This window comes from Strix uralensis, chromosome 1, assembly GCF_047716275.1.
Source record: "Strix uralensis isolate ZFMK-TIS-50842 chromosome 1, bStrUra1, whole genome shotgun sequence".
NCBI classification, from domain to species: Eukaryota; Metazoa; Chordata; class Aves; order Strigiformes; family Strigidae; genus Strix; species Strix uralensis.
In genome coordinates, this window is record NC_133972.1 from 51,868,821 (window position 1) to 51,888,688 (window position 19,868).

At 43.6% G+C, this 19,868-nt stretch overlaps 1 protein-coding gene across 1 annotated transcript; it reads left to right on the plus strand.

Moving 5' to 3' along the window:
* Nucleotides 1-15,593: 15,593 nt before the first annotated feature.
* Nucleotides 15,594-18,370, plus strand: OTUD1 (OTU deubiquitinase 1). Its single transcript, XM_074866123.1, has one exon. It carries the CDS (start codon nucleotides 15,810-15,812, stop codon nucleotides 17,148-17,150), a length of 1,341 nt encoding a protein of 446 aa, XP_074722224.1. The 5' UTR covers nucleotides 15,594-15,809; the 3' UTR covers nucleotides 17,151-18,370.
* The last annotated feature ends 1,498 nt before the right edge of the window (nucleotides 18,371-19,868 follow it).

The window sequence follows — 19,868 nt, forward strand, 5'->3', positions numbered from 1 at the left end:
GCTCAGACAAGGATACATACCCCCATGACACACCTACATGTAGATTTCTTAATCTGTGAGCTGATTCTCACCCCAAATAACGAATTGGACTGTTAAATAAAGTCTTGGGGAGCCTTCTATAATGAAAATAAGAAATATTGCACTATAATGTTCTCTAATGAAATTTAAAAGTGAAGAAAACTCTAAGTATTTCTGCAGAACAAAAAATAAATTACAAAAATGAACCAAAATGAACATATATTGCCATGCCAGAAGTGGCAATGACATCTTTGGAATGTTTGTTGTAAGCACCACTCCATTGTATCACTCCTGTGAAAAATTTAAAACTGACATTAAGAAAACTGTAACTCATGAAATGAAGATCTGAATATACAGTATTAAGCATATATTTCAGTAGTCGCAGGCAAGTAAAGCATAATGAGAACTGACCCTCAATATAAATATACTTTGTATCCAGATGTACAAAGTGTTCTCTGTTAAACTAAAAACTCCCCCTCCAAACCTTCAGCATATTTTGAAGATATTTGGATTCAGTATTTGACAGGCAGAGAATATTTTGCAGGAAAGATATTTAACTTTCTCAAAAAATAACTAATTTAGGAACACTCAAGTATCTGCCAAATGGTAACTAGTCAGATTCAGCAAAGCAGATCCACACATATGTATCAATAGAGATCATCACAATGTAAGCCCAGAAAGTGGTCAAAACTTGTTTATAAATCCTAATTCAACACTCTGCAAAGTATTTTATGGTAAAAAGAATGAAAATATCTGCGTTTTAGCACGAAGTGACAGAGGAAGTGTTAAAGGAAATGCATTCTGCTTGCCACTGGCTCAGATGAGCGAAATACTCTGAAGTCTTTCAGGGATGTGAGGTAGAATGAGATGCTGCTTCTAAAAATAATATCAAAAGCATTTAATTTTAGATCTTATCTCTATATATACATCTAAGAACTAAAAAGAAAAGTTTTTTTTTCTTCCCCCAGGAAATTAACTGTTCGCGCACATAATTATTTTATATCCTGAAATACCTTCCTTTGTAATTTCTTACACAGTAAAGACACCGACAGAAACACCTCATTCTGATGGAACAGATCTCCCCCTGCAGGTCTCTAGAGACACCCGTCTTCCATCACAAATTGCTAAGGCACTTACGTTAAGCAGACTCCACTGTGCCTCCTTATGAGCTGCACTCTCCCTCCCAAGTCTAAGCATTCAACTTCAGACACTGCTTAAGATACACTTGTAATTATGCAAGAGTAGATAACACGATTTGGATCTTCGTTCTAATTTGCTTTTGCATGTGATTTGCAGAAGCGCTGCGCTATTTTATTTAATCTCCTTAACGAGCTGTGTGAGGTCTCTTTAGCCTACCCATAACTGATATCAGGCACGTATCTACGATTAGATAGGTTTAAACTTTCAGAATTTTCACTTAGGTTTATTTTTTTTTTGTACAGTAAACAACATTAATCCCTATGTAATTTTCTCTGATTCAGATAGCCAAGTAATCCACTAATTAATCTCTCAATACTTGTATATTACTCTATTTTGAAAACAGAAATTTATATCATTTAGCTGAAATAGGTGAAGACAGAAAAAAAGCCAAAACAGCTTCCTTAAGAATTACACAAAACAGAGATGACAGTGACAAAAGCACACATTCTGAAGCATGAAGCTATTATGATACTTTCCTAATTTACCTTGATTAAAGCTTGCACAGCAATAGCTAGCTCCTTTAGTTCTGGTATTCCTCTGATATCTGTTTGTGTAGCATGATCTGTGCTGTAATATCCTATTTTTAAGTCATCTGAAATGCAAGGCCTCCAAAACCAGATAGAATTGAAAAACATACTTGCAATATTACAGTACTTGCATTAATCAAGCTAATTGATGTTCTGTTAATAATGGAAATTCAGAGGCAAAATGCCTATTTTTTTTATCATTTCACTTGTCTGACTTTTTTAAGATAGTGGGGAATTTAAAAGAGTGTAATGAACACATTAACAGTTTGTTTCTATGTTTCATGAAGACAAGTTTTTTTATTCAAATAACAAAAAGTTAAACAACACTAAACATTATGTTAAAGAACATAAAAGAAAATGCTAAAGAAAAAAATGTGTTCTGTCAGTAAATAGATTTTCAGTGTTCTGTAGAAAAATGTATCAGTCCAGAAATCCTGGACTGTAGATACAGCTAGGAGCTGTATTTTCTGTCTCACTGATAAATTTGATACTATTAACATAGTCTAAAAGACACTTAACATTGTTACACTTTTAATAAAAAATTAGAACTCTGGATTGTTAAAAACATAGTATTTTGACTCTGTCTTCCTTTCTGTTAGAAGTGGATGGCGTCAGAAAATTCTTGCCCAGGTCTACCTAATTAACAGGTCATCCTGACTGGAAAAATAGGTTTAAAATTTTAATAGCATTCAATTGGAGGTATTCCAAAGACCTCTTTATTTTGTGAACATTCAGATATATTCCAAGTCCTTGCAGCCCAGAAAGTCAACCGCATCCTGGGCTGCATCAAGAGAAGCGTGACCGGGGGGTCGAGGGAGGTCATTCTCCTCTTCTACTGCATTCTCATGAGACCCCACCTGGAGTCCTGTGTCCAGCTCTGGGCCCCCAACATAAAAAGGACATGGACCTGCTGCAGTGGGTCCAAAGGAGAGCCACAAAGACGATGAGGGGGCTGGAGCACCTCCCCTGTAAGGACAAGCTGAGAGAGTTGGGGGTGTTCAGCCTGGAGAAGAGAAGGCTCCGGGGAGACCTCCAGTACCTAAAGGGGGACTACAGGAAAGATGGGGAGGGACCCTTTGTCAGGGAGTGTACAGATAGGAGGAGGGGTAATGGTTTTAAACTGAAGGAGGGTAGATTTACATGAGATGTAAGGAAGAAATTCTTTCCCGTGAGGGTGGTGAGGCAGTGGAACAGGTTGCCCAGAGAGGTTGTGGATGCCCCCTCCCTGGAGGTGTTCAAGGCCAGGTTGGACGAGGCTTTGAGCAACCTGGTCTAGTGGAAGGTGTCCCTGCCCATGGCAGGGGCGTGGGACTGGATGGGCTTTAAGGTCCCTTCCGACCCAAACCATTCCATGAGTCTGTGTGAAACTCCTCACTGAAGCAGTTGTGATTCCAGCTGTAAGACTGCCCTGTAAGATGCACTGTTAAGCTAAAAGGTCTGCATTACCATGGGCTATGTTAACTTTAATTTAGTGCACAAATTGATTACTTTCAAACAGCAATACAAGTAGATTCTTCCAAAACAGAACAGAAGAGTGTACACAAGATAGTCTTATCTTGTCAGTCCCTGGAATAGCAGCAAAATACAGGGAACGTTGTTAAACAGGTAAGAAAGGTATTTAGGTGAAAACTCAGCATATAAGCGCTCCATACGCATTACCAAGAGCAAAATTTAAGACGTGTCCGGTTTCATGGTCGAAAGCACCGTGAAACGGAGTCCCGTTAACAACGTCTGGTGTCACTCGAGACCGACAGGGAACCGCCCTCGGCCCCTGCAGTTGTGACAACAGGCGGGATCTCCACGGAAAGCGACTGTACCCATACAAGCCAGCGCTCAGACAGCAACCCGCCGCGGCCGAGGGCTGCAGGCGGCGTAGCGGGACGACAGGTCACGCCCCGGGCCCCGCCACCCGCCGCGTCTCAGCGCCCCGCCACCGCCCCTCACCACCGCTCAGGCTCCGGCTCCGGCTCCTCCGGGCGGCACGGCAGCACCAGCAGCTCCCGCACCCACGGGCCCAGGACGACGGGCCCAGGACGGCGGGCCGACAGCGGCCGCCGGCGGCGGGGCGCTCACGGCCGGCCGGGCCCGCCCTCCGCCGCGGGACACCGCCCGCGGAGCCATGGCAACCGGGCCCCGCCCGCACGCCCTGCACGCGGGGCCGGCCGCGGCAGCGAGGCCACGGCACTTCCGCCCGCCGGCGGCAGGAAGTGACGCGCGACGCCGGGTTCGGCGCCAGGGGGCGGGGGCCGGTTTGGCAGCGCCGCTGTGCCCCGGACGCGCCTTCCGCGGCCGCAGGCCCCCGCGGGCTCTCGAGTTGTCGTTGCCGCTGCTGCCAGCAGCTGCGGAGCAGGCCGCTTCGGGAACAGACCCCCGTGTCTGGGTCGCCCTCGAAAACCTCCCCGGAGGGAGCAGATTCGCCCGTCTCCTGAGAGGCAGAACGCTTTTCAGCTGTCTCTCCTGTTTGCTACCAGGAGACTGTTACTCCACAAATAACCTCGCTCCCTTCTAGATGTTTTTCTCATTCAAACACGCATTAACGTACTAAAGTAACCTCTTCCCCGCCTTCACCCAACCTCCTCACTGGTACGAGCATCTGGCTAACTCAAGGCTTCCTATTTAAGCTGAAAGTGCTGTTAAGTTGAAAATATAAATAGCTAGATGCTCACTGGAGAGTAATTACCTGAGGAGGGTTTGTGCACTCCAATATTGGCAGGTCAAGAAACGGATCCCTACATCATGGCATGTTTCGGAGAATATTGCATATAACGTGGCACCCAAAGGCAACGATTCCCACCACACGTTGGTCATCACAAACTTCATCCACCTCTCCCTCTTCCAGTTTGTTTAAAAACAGAGGTGGGAAGTTCAGATGAGCTTTTTAAGCTACATGAGAATGAGAAGAAAACGTGGAGGAAATATGGAATAGCAGCTAAGGTGCTGGAGGTAGAAGAAAAAATGTCAGGCAGCTTATGGCTGCAGGTTAGAAGAAGGTGATGTCAAACATGAGTATAAGCCACTATGAGCAGCCTCTTTGCTTCCACTGTAATAACAAGCTTATGCTTTGACATTCTAGTTTTCATATGGTTAGGTGGCAATAGTGTGTTGACCGAAAGCTATGCATAATTTTCTCATAACTGTCCCTTGATAGAAGTCCATCAGAAAAGTATGGGCTAGCTGGAAAAACTATAAAGTTATTAATCAGTGTTTGAATACCCTGTTTGATCTGTAGTGCTCTTTGACCTCAATAGGCAGCATTTACACTAGAAATCACTTCGACTTTGCTTGAACTCAGGTTATGCCTAGAGAGATGGCAAGCATGTAATATCAAACATCGCATCAACACAGCACAACTCTGGAAATACAGAAGCAAAGTAATAACTTATCTAACAGAAATTGTAAGGATTTTTAAACTAGGTGATTGCTTCTAATAGAGTTGAGTTTTGCTAGGATTAACACCTATGTCTGTTCAATGTGATACATAATTTTTATGAACCAGATTACAGGCTCGGTTTCCTTTATCCGAAAGAATAAATCACCATTTGCAATATTTGGAGTGATTAGCATGGATAAAACCATTTCAACTTCTGTGAATCCACAGAAGTCTCAGGGATTCATATGGCTTATAGAAAAAATGTGCTTTTAATTTCAAGAATTAAAATTTTATTAATTGCACCTTTTCTGCAAGCTCTGGGTGCTATCTCATTTAATCCACAGAAGAAATATGGAAAGCGAACAAACTGCCAAGCTAAAATAAAATGCTAGATTTATTCTCTTCCTTGAGCTCCAGCTGAAAAAGGGATAAAACAGTCATCTCTTTATATTAGTGAAACTTAACTGGCAAGAAATTTAAGAAGTTAGATATACTACAGGAGATAAGTCATCAATACCTTCATGAATGTTACTTAAATGAATACATAAACTGGGAGATTTCATTATTAAGTCACATGTGCTGACTAATAGTTTTAAACTGATACTTGTAACTCAGGTATTCTTCTCAGACATTTCCTTTCAGTTAGAAAAATGGTAAGGGTAATTGAGTGAAAGGCAGAAATTATTACTTGGCTTAAAAAGACCATTTGTAAAACCTGTCTTACTTTTAGATCATCTTTCAACAATATTAATGTAGAGAAGAGTGCATTTTGGTTTGGGAAAAAGTCTAATTTTCCATTGGAAATAGAGAAAAAGTTTATTAACATAGGCTGTAGCATGGTGTGGCAAAAACTGCTAAAAAATTACATCAAAGTTTTTATGACATGTAGGAATCAGATTACAGATTAAGAAAACTCATTTTCTTAATCCTATATGTTGTTTCCATACATATGAAAGGAGCAAGTTGTATCCGTTAGAGGGTCTTATCAGAAGATTCACATTTAAATCACTGATCAGATTCATGTATATTTAGGAACACTGAAAAAATCAACACTCTGTTTATGATATATTTCGTCCTGTGTTGGTTGTTTTCTTATCTTTGATTACAGTCTGGTCAATCTATTCTAACTACTATCTTTATGTTAAGTAGCTAGATGCTTCACACCCTAATTACTTACTGCAGTCATAATAATCTTGTTTATTTAGAAATGCCTTTGCTGTCTAGCCTGGGCAAGGCCAGCTATTGATTCAAGATAATCAGAAGTTATTTGTTGATAGTCTTCATTCACCAAATTGCCTGAAATGGATTTTGTGATAGTTTAACCCAGTTAGGAGCTGCTGCAAATGGATTTGGAATGGTACTGGTGCCAAATCTTAAAGAATAGTATTTATGGCATAATAAACCACTGGTTTTAACTTTGCAAAAATGAGTTTAGTTGTAATCATTGAAAATGAGATCCTACTTGCCTCTGATTTGTGTCCCGTCTCTCCAGGAGCGCTGCTGTTTCACTGGCCAGGGCTTCTGCTTTCTGTGCAGGGAACATTGTGGCCTCACAAGTGAGAGACTGGGCCTCTGCATCAGCAGCGCTCTTTCTCACCATGGCTTCCCACTCAGCTTAGATCAACTTGACCTCTAAGGAACTGATGTTTACAGTTGCACATAACATCTTTTTAAAACAAAATATCCTTTTATTACTTAACTAAACCACAGTATTTAGGGTCCATTATGTTAACATGGAATAACAAAGCTTCTGCGTGTGTTTGTGATGTGTCTGTTTGTCTCTTTGGCCTGGAAATGTTCAGTTTCAGGGACAGGATGGAACTGGCGATGCACAATAAAGCTCCTCTCCCCTTCCAGCTACCTCAGGTTTTTGTTTCAGATTCTAATTATGATCATTTTGCACATTCAGTCTCCTTTATCTGAAGTCATCAAGAGATAATGTCAGCTCATTAATTTCTGACCGAGTTTCCAAGGTAACCAGGTTCATGTGCTAATGGTTCTTGATATTTTTACTGACAACTCAAAATCTCTTAGTCCTGTGTTTCACAGAAACAAATAATTTTCTAAATTAGAGTGGGTCACATACAAGGACGACAATTAAAACCATACACATTTCCTGTTTTTCCTCATTATCTGAGCCATGTTTGCTGACCTAAGAGAAATACAGTATATCTATTTCATTCTCACTGGCTTTGTTGGAAAAAGTGAACACATCTTCAGGCGTATAGATCCTTCCGCAAGTCTGATAAAGCAGCAGCCAAACTTCATATGAGAGAGTTGCTTTTTTGTTTAATTACACTAATTTCTTGGACAATTTGGAAGAAAACAGTGTAGCAGCATTTTCAGAAGAGAGCTGTATTTGCAGGGGAAGTGAATGACAGATCATAAACCCCCAGGAAACAGAGATAAATGGAACAAAGTGGGACAAGATCTGACTGCACGTTAAGATCAAAGTCTTTACCAGATATTGCCCTACTGTTATCATTAAACCATAATGGTCCTCACATTCATAGGCCATCCTGATTTTACCATGCTGCTCCTAGTATTTTGTTACCAGGATCCTTTCATAAAATTATTTGCAATTATGTCATATTTGAAAGCCAAGGCCATGAGTCAAGACTAAATTTATTCATTGCCAGTTCGTATCCATTTCTTTTTGGCCAACAATCTCCTTTAACTTAATGAGCTCTTCTCACTCCCTAGTATTTCATCTGTGATATATTTATAGAGATCCCTTCTCAACCTTCATTAGACAACGCAAGCCAAGAACAGTTAGTCTCCTCTTGTTAGACAGTCACCAGTGCCCTGATCATTTTAATTCCCCTTTGTTCATGTTCCAGTCAAAATTCTACATCCTTAAGCAACGTTGACCAGAAATGCATATGGTATTCCAGATGCAGTCTCACAAGTCCTACTTACTTATTTTGGATATGTTCTCACCTGCTGTGTTCTAGGATCCTGTTTGTCCTACATCACATCAGAAACTACAGTGATGCTGCAGTTGAATAGCATGTGTGGGTCTTTCTCCTGTCCTGATGTTCTCCCACAGATGAGATGCCGCTAATAACAGAAATACTGACCTGTGACCAGGTGGATGGTCTTTGATTTTGCACTGCTGAATTTCATCTAGTCATATAAACAATTCTGCCCCTAGTCTTCAAAAGATTCACATATGATGTTTCAGAAAAATCTCCATTGTAAACATCCTGCTCAGCTGAGTCATTCGTGAAAGTCAGGAGTACACTAAGTGCCAGTGTAAAGTCAGTCCCAAGACTGCTCTTTGAAGAACTCCACTAGCAAGTTTCTTTCAGTGTAACAATTCCTTTAATTATCTTCAGTTGTCTCTCTCCTAGCCAGGCCCATCGCCACCCTTTATTTCTTGTTCTAATCCCTATCTTCATTGGTTTTCTAATGCCTTGTACTATGCAGTATCAGAAACTTGTATTTAGATACAGCAAGATTAGATATACTAAATTTCCTGTAGCAACTTTATATCAAATTCAGATAGACATGCACAAAAACCTCTGTTCAGTTGACGGGTCCAGGTCTGATATAGTAACCTGATTATATTTGGGAATTTTACTCAGAATTACTAATTGATTAATGCTTAATTTTCATAAAATCATGCTTGCATATAAATCACACCTTGAAGAATGTTTATATTTTCATGTACAGATAATGTAACTCTTACAACTAGTGCTTCTTTATAACAATTTTAAGGTTTCAATTACACTTGAATAAGTACTGAAACTCTCAAATTGCTAAAATAGTGAAAAATTTCTATGGATACTCAAAGCATCAGGAACACTACTTTTATATTTCAGGCTAACTAGAGTTAAGATTCCATTCTGATTGGAGTTACCAGTATAAATCCACTAACTGGAGTGCAGCTCTTCCTGACTATTTCCAGGGAAAATTAATTCAGATTTGGGCTGTTACAAATACTCTTTTAAATTATCTCTTGCTAGATTAGAACTTTGAAAATGTCAAATCAGAAGAATAATTCCATGTTGTATATTTAGGTATGATAAACTAGGTTAGGAAAGGTTTAATTATTTACACAGAGTAGGACATCAGTCAGGATGAATTGATGTCATCCCTCCTTTCTAATGGCTCTGCCTGCGTGCTTTATTCTTGTTAGACAGTGGAGTTAAATAGCTGTGATCTGACCTTGCTGTAACAGTTAGCTCTGTGCTACATAGATGGAAACAGAGCAGGTTTTTAATTGTGATGAGGTAAGGTCTCTCCCTACATTTCATCAGGGCTGGGACAGGACTTGCTGAGCTGGTTATGTAGCACGTAACCACAGCCTTTTCCCACAGGAAGGACTCAGCAGTGGAACAACAAAGCTGGTTAATGTAATTACGTGCTATTCCGTGACTCTCAAAACACGAACGATGAAATGTGCTTTTCTGCAACACTCACCTCTGTGTGAAGTGATGATTTCTCCTTTTGCTGTTTACTGATGGCAGAAGGGTGGGGCAAGGTGTGCATTGCAAGGTTGTGGAGGGTAGAGGGGATGACACTTCCCATCAAACCAGTCTGTTTCCAAAGCCTTTTGGTTGTGCGGCCACACATGGAAGTGCTGGCTACTTGCAACCTCACTGGAGTATTTTTTCACTTCAAGAGTAAGCAGTTCTTTTCTACCGGTTATTTTATGCTTACAGTTTTTATCAATATTAATCTGTTAATAATAATTCCTGTAATTGTGAGTGGCGACTTCCTGCTTCTGGTATTTCTGTATTGCCCACTTCCCCTACCTCCTTCACAGTGTGTCCTTGTCAGAACTCTGTTCTGCTCTTGGTATTAGCCAAAATACCTACTTTCCTCAACCCTAAATTTGCCATTAACCAACATGAAAGGGAAACAAGATGACTCTAATTTCCTATAACTGATAACAAAATAGAGACATTGCAAACACTTTTATATCTTGTATGGTTTATTAAAATAGAGAAGATAACCCTTTCTAAACATCATACACATTACAGAGTTTGTCTACATCGCATTATTACCACCAGTTTCTTTTCAGAGGAAACAGCATTCTAGATACCCTTTTATCTGGTAGCATCTTGAGGCTCTATGCACAATGACCACCACAAATGGCATCTATACTTCTGAGTAGAAATGAGAGACCTGACCTGCGTCATCGCTCACATTTAGAGACTCGGTTATCAAGTGGGATACCACCCGAGACCTTGAGATATGAGCACATGTCTATATTTATCACCAACAGCCCTTTTTCCACAAGCTCTTGCCACATGATGTCATAGTGTGGGCCACATCTCTAATGGCTAGTGCACCCATACAGTGAATAAGATTTTAAGAAGATTTTAACATGTCAGTATAGCAGAAGCTGAACAACAAATTGTGAGGTACAGCTCTCCTATGCAGCACATTCACACCTCAGAAGTAAGTGTGGAGACACTTTCCTTTTTATGTTAGTGGCACTTTTAGGATTGAATGAAGTAGGTAGCCTAGTTAATACCAACACTTAACCCATCATAAAGCAGTTGGCATCAGAAGAAAAAAGAGACTGGGAGCAGAGCAGAGTTTGTTCTTTTGGCAGTGCTGTTGGCTCGTGATATCTTTACAGGTTCATTAACTGTACCCTGAATAAGCTACCTGTAACTTGGTAATTTTATGAAAGCAGTGGTATGATATGAGATGATATGATATATGATATGATCACCTGCAGGCAGCAGAAGATAAAACTGATGATTCAGGAATTCCTTCTAGTTCCAGATTATATGTATTTCTTCCCTGTAGTGGAAGATCCTTGATATATATTTCTATTTTCTATTAATTTTTAAATTTTGCCCCTGACATACCACTTCAAATTATTAATAAAAATTGAACATTTCATTTTTGTTATGCACAAAGAGCTATTAATTCATTAAATACTTCAGCCAAAAATATCTTTGGCCGAAGGGCTGTTATGTTGGCATAAAAAAAACCAGCAGTGGAAATGCTTATTTGATGTCATTCAATACATCATTTAAGCTAACTTCTCCTCCCTTCTTCACTAACAAATGGTCCTGGTGATGTAATTAATTTGTTTCTTCTATGTCAATCATATATCTACTACACATTACAGTTAAAAGTAGTTCCACTCTCAGGCATCTAGCTTTACGTCAGTGAATGCCACTGTTGTTCCACAGCTGTTTTTGTGATCATGGTTTGCCTTCTAAACAATCTAAACAATTCCTGGAATGTGCAGCGTAACCAGTGATAACACTCATGTCAGGAGAAACTTTAACCAAGGAGATGTTTATGCTTTATTACTACAGAGATAGTTTCGAGATCTATTCTGTGTTAGCAGAGGGCAGTACATTACCCTATAACGAGTGAACCAGAAGCCTGGGAACATTAATCTAGGGGACAGTGAAAGGCTTCTCTGTACTGTGTTCTCCTCACTTTCCAAACCCCTGTAGTGCCTGGGAGGCCACAACATGCAGGCAGAAGTGACAGAAGTGGCAAAAGCAGGAATACTCTGGAAGCAATCAATCTGTGTGTCGTGTTTTATCCAGGCCACACTAAAGCAAAGTTTAGTTTTTCCCTGGAATCAAGAGCAGCTCTGTATGTAGCTCAGAGGAACAGCAAAACTCCACCTTCTGGTACCAAAAGGCTTCAAAGGCACAACCGTGTGCCCCTGGCTTTTACAGATACCCTTGCATTGAAAACATTCAAATTCTTCCTTGAAATTTCTTTCTCACAAGAACTGTATTCATAGCACTTTCCTCTCAGGAGCACATTCCAGTCAGGAGCAAAGCATGGTTTAGGAGATTATTGTTAAAACCAGATGTCAGACATTAAGAAAATGACCTTTTCAGTAAATGCTGATTTCTGGTAACTCCTAGTATGAAAGCTGAAAACCAGCCATGAGGTGCTTGTGCTGCAGCGGTTCAATGGGATTTCTGTCACTGATCATCCAGAGAGACCGGATTCCAGTCAGGCCAAGTACCTGTGACTAACTGGGTGCTCAGTTATGGAAATGTTGGTTACATTACGTTGTCAGTATTTAATAACAACACAGGTAAAATACACCATGGTGAGCTTCTCTTTCCACTTACTTCACATGGGAGGTAATAAATACATTAAAAGTAGCATACTATTAAGACAGTGGTGTAAATGTTTGTTGTGTCTCTCGGTTACCTAGTAACAGATTTTGATTGTATTTTAACCTTATTAGCAAGCTTACTATGTGCATTTTAACTGAAAATATAGGAAAGACATTATATCTGTTTATGAATTAAAAGAGAATAAAAGAGTAATCTATCTGCTGCCATTACCAAAACCTGCTGGCATATTTAGCATGTATTTCAGGATACTCCTTGGATTTTTGTTCTGAGATAAACAAGTTTTTCACTCAGAATATGCGGTAGTAGAGCATCAGGATACTAACACGATGGTAATTTGGGCATACATAATAAATTTGTTTCTTTCCTCAAATGAAGCACCTCAAGCATTGTACCTCTTTGTAAGTAACGATCAGAATTAGACAGCTGCCCATCCATTAATGTACCACTGTTCCAAATAACCTACGGTTTTGGAGAGGCAGAACAGTCATTAGCAGGAGTTTCTGTAATATCCTAGAAGAAAGAACATTGCAGTACTGAGTATTCAAAATGCAGCACTCACGACAGAAGTGCTCTTATTCTGTTGGATCCATTTACTATTCTCTAACAGAAAGACCTGCCTCTCTCTCTCTCCTTGTTACCAGACTATTTAAGACTTTAAACGTACCATCCTGTAGTCAGCTCTGGCATTCACTGGCAGACAGAGCAATTCACTAAGCAAAACCACAGAGGTACCTTTTTTAATCTAAAGAAAACAGGCAGAAGGGCTGGTGAACATGAAGTAATGTACATCTTTATTACAGTAACAATGAACAAACCCACAACGAACAGCTACTGGCACACTGAAAACCCCCTAGGAAGGGGCAACTTCCAGTGATTTTACACTGAATCACCGATGAATCTACTAGAACACATTTTAACGTGGAAATATACCTTGTCTAGTTTTGACTAAGAAGTAAAACTAAACAGGAATCTTTCCTTTGCTCCAAGCCTTCAAGGACGGAAGATTTCAATTTACCACTACTTGATCGATATATATTCCTCTCTAAGCAATTAGTCCAGAAATAGAGACTCACTGACTGATCTCACAAGCTATATTTGAAACAAAGTTCTGAACATTCTGAAATACAAGAGTCACTCTGTAATTTCAGAGCAGTTGTAGTATCTTATCCCCCTGTAACAGGCTGCCAGAAATGCTCCCGGGTAATGCCCATCACCATTTGTTCTAAAGATATCAACTTTCTGGCTGTAGCAGGTAAGTCAGGACATTTGGACTTTGATTTCTATCTGATACACCTCTTACATTTCAACTCTGGAGGCAGTAATTTTGGATATATATTGACTCTGTACATTTTTATTAAGAGGTTCCCAACTATGCATGGAATTAGCTGCCATATTTTATCCAGAATAAAAAATCAGGTGGATGTGAAAACCATTCCCATAAAATATCCACAGGTTTTAGCATGAAGGATTTCAGCATTTTCCCTTCAACATGCAAGTTAGCGGAGAAGATCAGAACATGTTTTCTGTGTAAACAGAATGAAATTCCATATTGTGTTGCTGTAGCACTAGAATCAGCTGCAGAGATTGAAGATAGGAAATAGATCCCTGGACATGGATCCAAAAAACAACCAAGGCTCCAAAGAAACAATTATTTTCAACATTGCAGTCTGTTGCAAGTGATCCTCTTAGTTATGTTTTTTTAATTAACATAAATGGAATAAGAAAATTTTTCAGGATATCCAAATAGAGGGTCTTTTTGTTTGCATTTTTTTTTTAAAGTTCTGCAATCTGTTTGGATTACTAAAGCTTTCCCAAAGATATCTGAGACTGTGGGATGGAATTCAGAAGATTTTCTAAATATCACTTTGAAATTAATACAATTTTTCCCATCAATTTATCAATACCATTTTTTTTTTCCATTTTGGTAGGAATAAATCTATCTGTGTTAACATTTGATCATAGTGTAAACTGGTATTTCTTGGTCAGCATGCCAGTCAGAACATAATCAAATCCAGTGTGTACTGGTAACGTCATCGTTCATGGTCAAAGGGTTAGATATGACTTTATTTATACCACAGCTAAGGCTAAAAGCCATGGTTTAATTTTAAGATGCTACAGGCATTAATAAACCAATTATCAATGATCTTCATGAGACCTATATTTTAAATCTCATCTCTCCTGTTATTATGTGATGATTTATATCATACTTTTTATGTATGCATGCACTACATTTTCCAAAGTAGGACTGCAGGTGGACAAATAGCAGCTTGTGCCAGTGACTGTCAAAAAACTAATGAATGAATATTATTCCTACCCCAGCTGCAAATTATGAATCACGACACCAATTATACGTGGGCAGAAGCATCAGTCCTTTTCAACAATAACATGGATACAACATAGCATGTCAGTGGTAGGTAAAACATCTCCGATAATTTATAGTTGATGGTCAAGCCTGAAAATCAAACCGCTTAGCTGACAAATTGTCTCATGAGGAATTGCTTTCGCTACCTTCTGTGGTATTTCCCAGGTCGGCCCCTGAGAACATCCACTGCAGTGTTCCTCCCTTGGAAGTTTCCTCAATACCCCCCGTTATCAAACGACTTCACTGTTAGCACCCAGCCCAGCGTAGCAGAAGCTCGGTGCCGTCGGCCCGGCACGGGAGGGCAGGCATTTCTCCCGAAACACTCCTCACACCGAGGAGTTTCCATCAGCCTCCCCGCGCCTCCCTCCGGCAGCGGCCGGCGCGCACGACCCCGCCACAGCCTCGACTACAGGACGCGGCCTCCCCGGCACCGGCTCCCAGGCCGCGGGGCTGAAGCAGACCGGGGAAGCCGCCCCCCACACGCGAGAGCTCAGCCCAGCCCCCGCCAGGCCAGGCCGGGCCGGGCCGGGCCGGGCCGGGCCCAACAAGGCCAGGCCCACCACACACCGCTCGCCCGGACACCCCAGAGGACAACGCTACCGGACCGCCTCCAGGCCCAGAGCTCCCAGAGGACACGGTACCGAATTCCCCTCAGGCCCGGACCCCCCAGAGGACACAGTACCGGAGCCCCCGTCAGGCCGGGACCTCCCAAAGCACACGGTACCGGACGCCCTTCAGTCCCTCCGCTGCTGAAGGGCGGGAGAACCGCCCCGCCCCGTCTCCTTCCGCCGGGGGGGCGGTGCCGGGGACGGGGCGGCGCCGGGTGAGGTCACGCATTTAGGCCCCGCCCCCCCCGCGCATTCCAACGTGCCTTGGCCCTGAGGTAAACACGGGTGCGGCCCCGCCCCCGCCCCTGGGCCCGGCCTCCAGCAGCTTCCAGAAGGGCCGGAGCGCTGCGGCCGCGCGCGCCCGCGGAGGGGCCGGGCCGGGCCGGGCCGGGGCGGGCGGCGCTGGTGGCGCAGTCGGAATTGCCGCCGCCGCGGGGCCCAGCCGGCAGCGGGGCGCGCAGGGGCGGGGCGGGGCGGCGCGGCGCGGCGCGGCGTGGCGTGGCGTGTGTGTGGGGGGTGATGCCCTTGTTTATTTTTACCCAGGCGGCTCATCCTCTCCGGCAGCCCCAGCGCGGCCCCCGCCGCCGCTCCCCGCCCCAGCCCCGTCGGCGCCGCCTATAAAGCGCCGCCCGCGGGGAGCCGAGGATGCAGCTCTACAGCTCCGTGATCACCCACTACCCAGCGGGCGGGACAGCCGCAGCCGCCGCCGCCGCGGCCTCGCCGAGCGCCGCCGGCGTCTTCAAGGTCTCCCTATCGCCGGGACCCGCCTCCGCGGAGGCACCGAGCGCCACCGACGCCGCGGGCCCGAGCCCGGCCGCCGAGAGCCCCGCCAAGGACAGCTTCGTTCCCGCGGGGGGAAGCGGCTGCAGCAGCGCCGCCGCCATGCCCGCCTTCTCCTCCTGCCTAGAGGTGATGCCGAGCGGCCCCGCGGCGGGCCCCGGCGGGCGGCCGGCGGGTGGCCCGCAGTACAGCTCCTGCGCGCAGGTCACCGTCAGCCGCCGGCGGCCGCTGGAGCGGGTCGTGCCCATCCGCATCGTGCAGCGAGCCGAGGCGCCCGGCGAGCTGGTGCCGGCCTCGCCGCGCAGCCGCGCCTGGCTGGAGGGCATCCTGGAGAGCATGCGGCAGGCCGGGGGGGACGGCGAGGCCGCCGCCCTGCCGCCGCCCGCCGAGGAGCCCAGCAACCGCAGCCTGCGCCTCAGCGAGCACTGCCAGGCGCTGCAGGCAGCGGCCGCCGGCGCCCAGCCCGGGCTGGTCCCCGCCTGTCGCCCCGCGGAGAGGAGCGGCAGCCGGGCGCTGCCCGCCGCCGGCCCCTCGCCCGGGGCGGCGGCGGAGGAGGGGGAGGAGGAGGAGGGCGGCGGTGCCGGTGTGCGCGGGGCGCCGGGCGGCAGGCCGGAGCGGAGCGAGAAGCTGGCGCTGTACCTGGCCGAGGTGGAGAAGCAGGACAAGTACCTGCGGCAGAAGGGCCGGTTCCGCTTCCACATCATCCCCGACGGGAACTGCCTCTACCGCGCCGTCTGCAAGGCGGTGTACGGGGACCAGCGGCTGCACGGCGAGCTCCGCGAGCAGACCGTGCACTACATCGCCGACCACCTGGACCACTTCAACCCCATCATCGAGGGCGACGTGGGAGAGTTCCTCATCGCCGCCGCCCAGGACGGGGCCTGGGCCGGCTACCCGGAGCTGCTGGCCATGGGGCAGATGCTGAACGTGAACATCCACCTCACCACGGGCGGCCGGCCCGAGAGCCCCACCGTTTCCACCATGGTTCACTACCTGGGGCCCGAGGACCCGACGCGGCCCAGTATCTGGCTGAGCTGGCTTAGCAACGGGCACTACGATGCTGTGCTGGAGCGCATGTGCCCCAACCCGGAGTACGAGGCGTGGTGCAGACAGACTCAGGTACAGCGCAGGCGGGACGAGGAGCTGGCCAAGTCCATGGCAGTGTCCTTGTCCAAGATGTACATTGAGCAGAACGCCTGCTCTTGAGACCACCCGGGCCGCGGGCTGGGAGCTTTGCTGCAGGGACGGGGATGGACAGAAGGTGTGCTGGCTGTGATGGTGATGCCTTAATCCTTAATGAAGCAGCAGCACCCCAGACTGAGAAGGACTGTCGATTATGAGGAATAAACACAAATGTGTTTGTAATAGTCTGTTGTAAAAACTTAGCCTCGGATTATTTGCAAGCAGATTCTCCGTCTATGTTTGTGTCTCTCCTCCCTGCTGTCTCCCTATTTTCTATAAGAATGTATTTTTTGCACAATATTTTTAAACTGTTACCTCCATCTTCTACATCTTACATTGGTATCTGGCTTTCAGCTGTACAGCCAAAAACGTTTGTAAACAGTTTTTGTAAATAAGGCTTATGATGTAACAGCTATTTTTTGCTGTGTTTTTTACCCATAAACCTTATATTTTTACCAGATGAAGTTGATGTCAGACTGACCCTCCCTAATTGATGAAAGCATTGTGGGTGTTTTCTTGCAAAACTAAAACAATGGTTTTTGTAAAAGTGCAGCAAAGTATGAACAGACTGCTTTTCAGAACATTTGCTTTCTCTGCCTGGAGCACAGAACAGGTCCTTTGAGCCAGTTGGAATGCAGCTACACATGAACAGTACAGGGAGCAATTGACTCTTCTGTATTTAATTACTGTTTTGAGTAAACTGGCCTCTTGATGCCTGGTTGGCTCGCCCTGTGCTCCATTTATATTATTTATCTGTAATAACAGAACATTAACTTGCAATAGAATGTTGTGACTAGATAATAGTCTCCCGCTTTGGCAATAATTGCCTTGGCTGCACCTTGGTGTTTGTGTTCTTGTTTCTGGGGTTATGGTGTCTTTTGTATAAGCCCTGCTTCTCTTTTGGCACTGGTGTTGCACCAACAAATCATTCTCTGATCACAACATTTTATTCACTTGACGTTATTTTCTAATCGAGAAATCTGGAATGGTATTCTGCATTACGGTTTAAAAGAAAAAAAATATTTAAATTGAGGTTTGTATGGTTTGCTGGGTCAAACATTTAAATGTTTCCAATCTGAATTCTGTCTCTTCTACTTTCTGATTAACTTGTTAGATATATTTATTAAGTAATGCAGTTTGTACTTTTTTATTTTGTAATATATTGTGATTTTTGGAATTTATACTGTATTTGTATAATAGGAATATTCACAGCTAAAATGGAATGAATAAAGAATATAATTTTACTTGGACTCTTTTTTTCCACCCTTTGCATTCCTGGTGTGCTGAAGAAATGCAAGTGGATTCCTAGAAGGCCCTTTAATTAGCTCCTCTGCCATAGATTCCCCAATTAAGAGGTGGGAAGAAGGGGCATGGTACTTTACAAATGTGAACCACTGATAATTCTGGTGTCTGTGAATATGTGAGAGAAATACATTTAAAGACAGTTTCGTATCTTAATTCTTTGGTAACAAAGCAATTTTAGCATATCTCTGCCAATGAGAAACATTTTTCTGTATTAATATGCCTTGGAAGAGGAGTTCTCAAGCATAGTATCTGGGCTGGTAATATCAGTGGTCGTGATGAACCAGCTCTCTGTTAGGCCACACACTCCTGGGGTTGGACTTCAGTAACTGGGAATCTCCATTCTGCAGCCAGTCCCAAACTTGTTTTAGATTTGCCTTGTCACCAGCGATCCTTCAGCAACCCCCTTCTTGTTACCTGAATAGAGGTAATGTAAGGAGATACAGCTTTTTGCACCCCTTACAAGATGGAAATGCCTTGCAAGTTGTTAAATGGTACTCTGTGTGTGGATGCATTTACAAATCTGCCCCCCCATCTCAAAATACCAACAGTCTGTCCTTAAATGACAGAAGGGTTAAAATTAAGATTAAAAATTAACTAGCTGAAATGCAGCAATTTTAATTGAGTACACTTGTGATAAAGAGCTGCAGGATTGATTGTATAATTAGTATGGATTTATGTGGTGTGAAGAGTAGATATAAATGAGTTTATTGTTATCTCCAAAGTATTAGTAAATGCAGACTATGTTTTCCCCCATTTTCTTCACTATCAATCATGCTTTTTCTTTAAACGTAAAATAATGATGGAAAAAACCAGTCTTGCTAGTAGTCCACTATTGCTTTACTTTCCTGAATCTATGGAAAGCTGAGTTCTGAGGTGAGAGCAAGGCAAAGATGCAGATATGGATGTGTTCATAAGGGACAGAGTTAGTTGATGATAAAAATGGCTACTGAGGTGGCTGTAAGCACAAAAACGTTAATACAGCATCACTAAATATCAGTGATGTGCTTGACTGATTAAAAACTTTGTATCCAGACTGCTTAGGCTTTGGGTTGGATATGATGAATTCATTCACGGATGTCAATATCCCAAACTTCTTTAAAAAACCCATTTCTTTTAGGTCTTTTAAAATTACCATTTTCAGCTATATCATGAATTGCGATTACACATTTTGTTTGTGTTTTGTGGCACAAACCTTAGAAACATGCATAAACTAACCTAAGTCAAGAAGGATTGATATTGCAGTGTTCACTCTCTTGAGATATAATTTATATTAAAGTATCAGCAAAAAAGTGTTAGAAATGAACAGCGCAGAACCCTAGGATAAGTTCCCACAGTGTTCCTTAGCAATTTTGATGCTGCTGTGTGAGTCACGGGGGCACACAGATAACTTTAAGGAATTTGAAAAAAACTAGGTTACTTGTTGAACTAGTTTGCAAA

Bases quoted from the DNA above. Each gene is read 5' to 3' on its own strand.
- OTUD1 (XM_074866123.1), top strand. From the start codon at position 15,810: ATGCAGCTCTACAGCTCCGTGATCACCCACTACCCAGCGGGCGGGACA.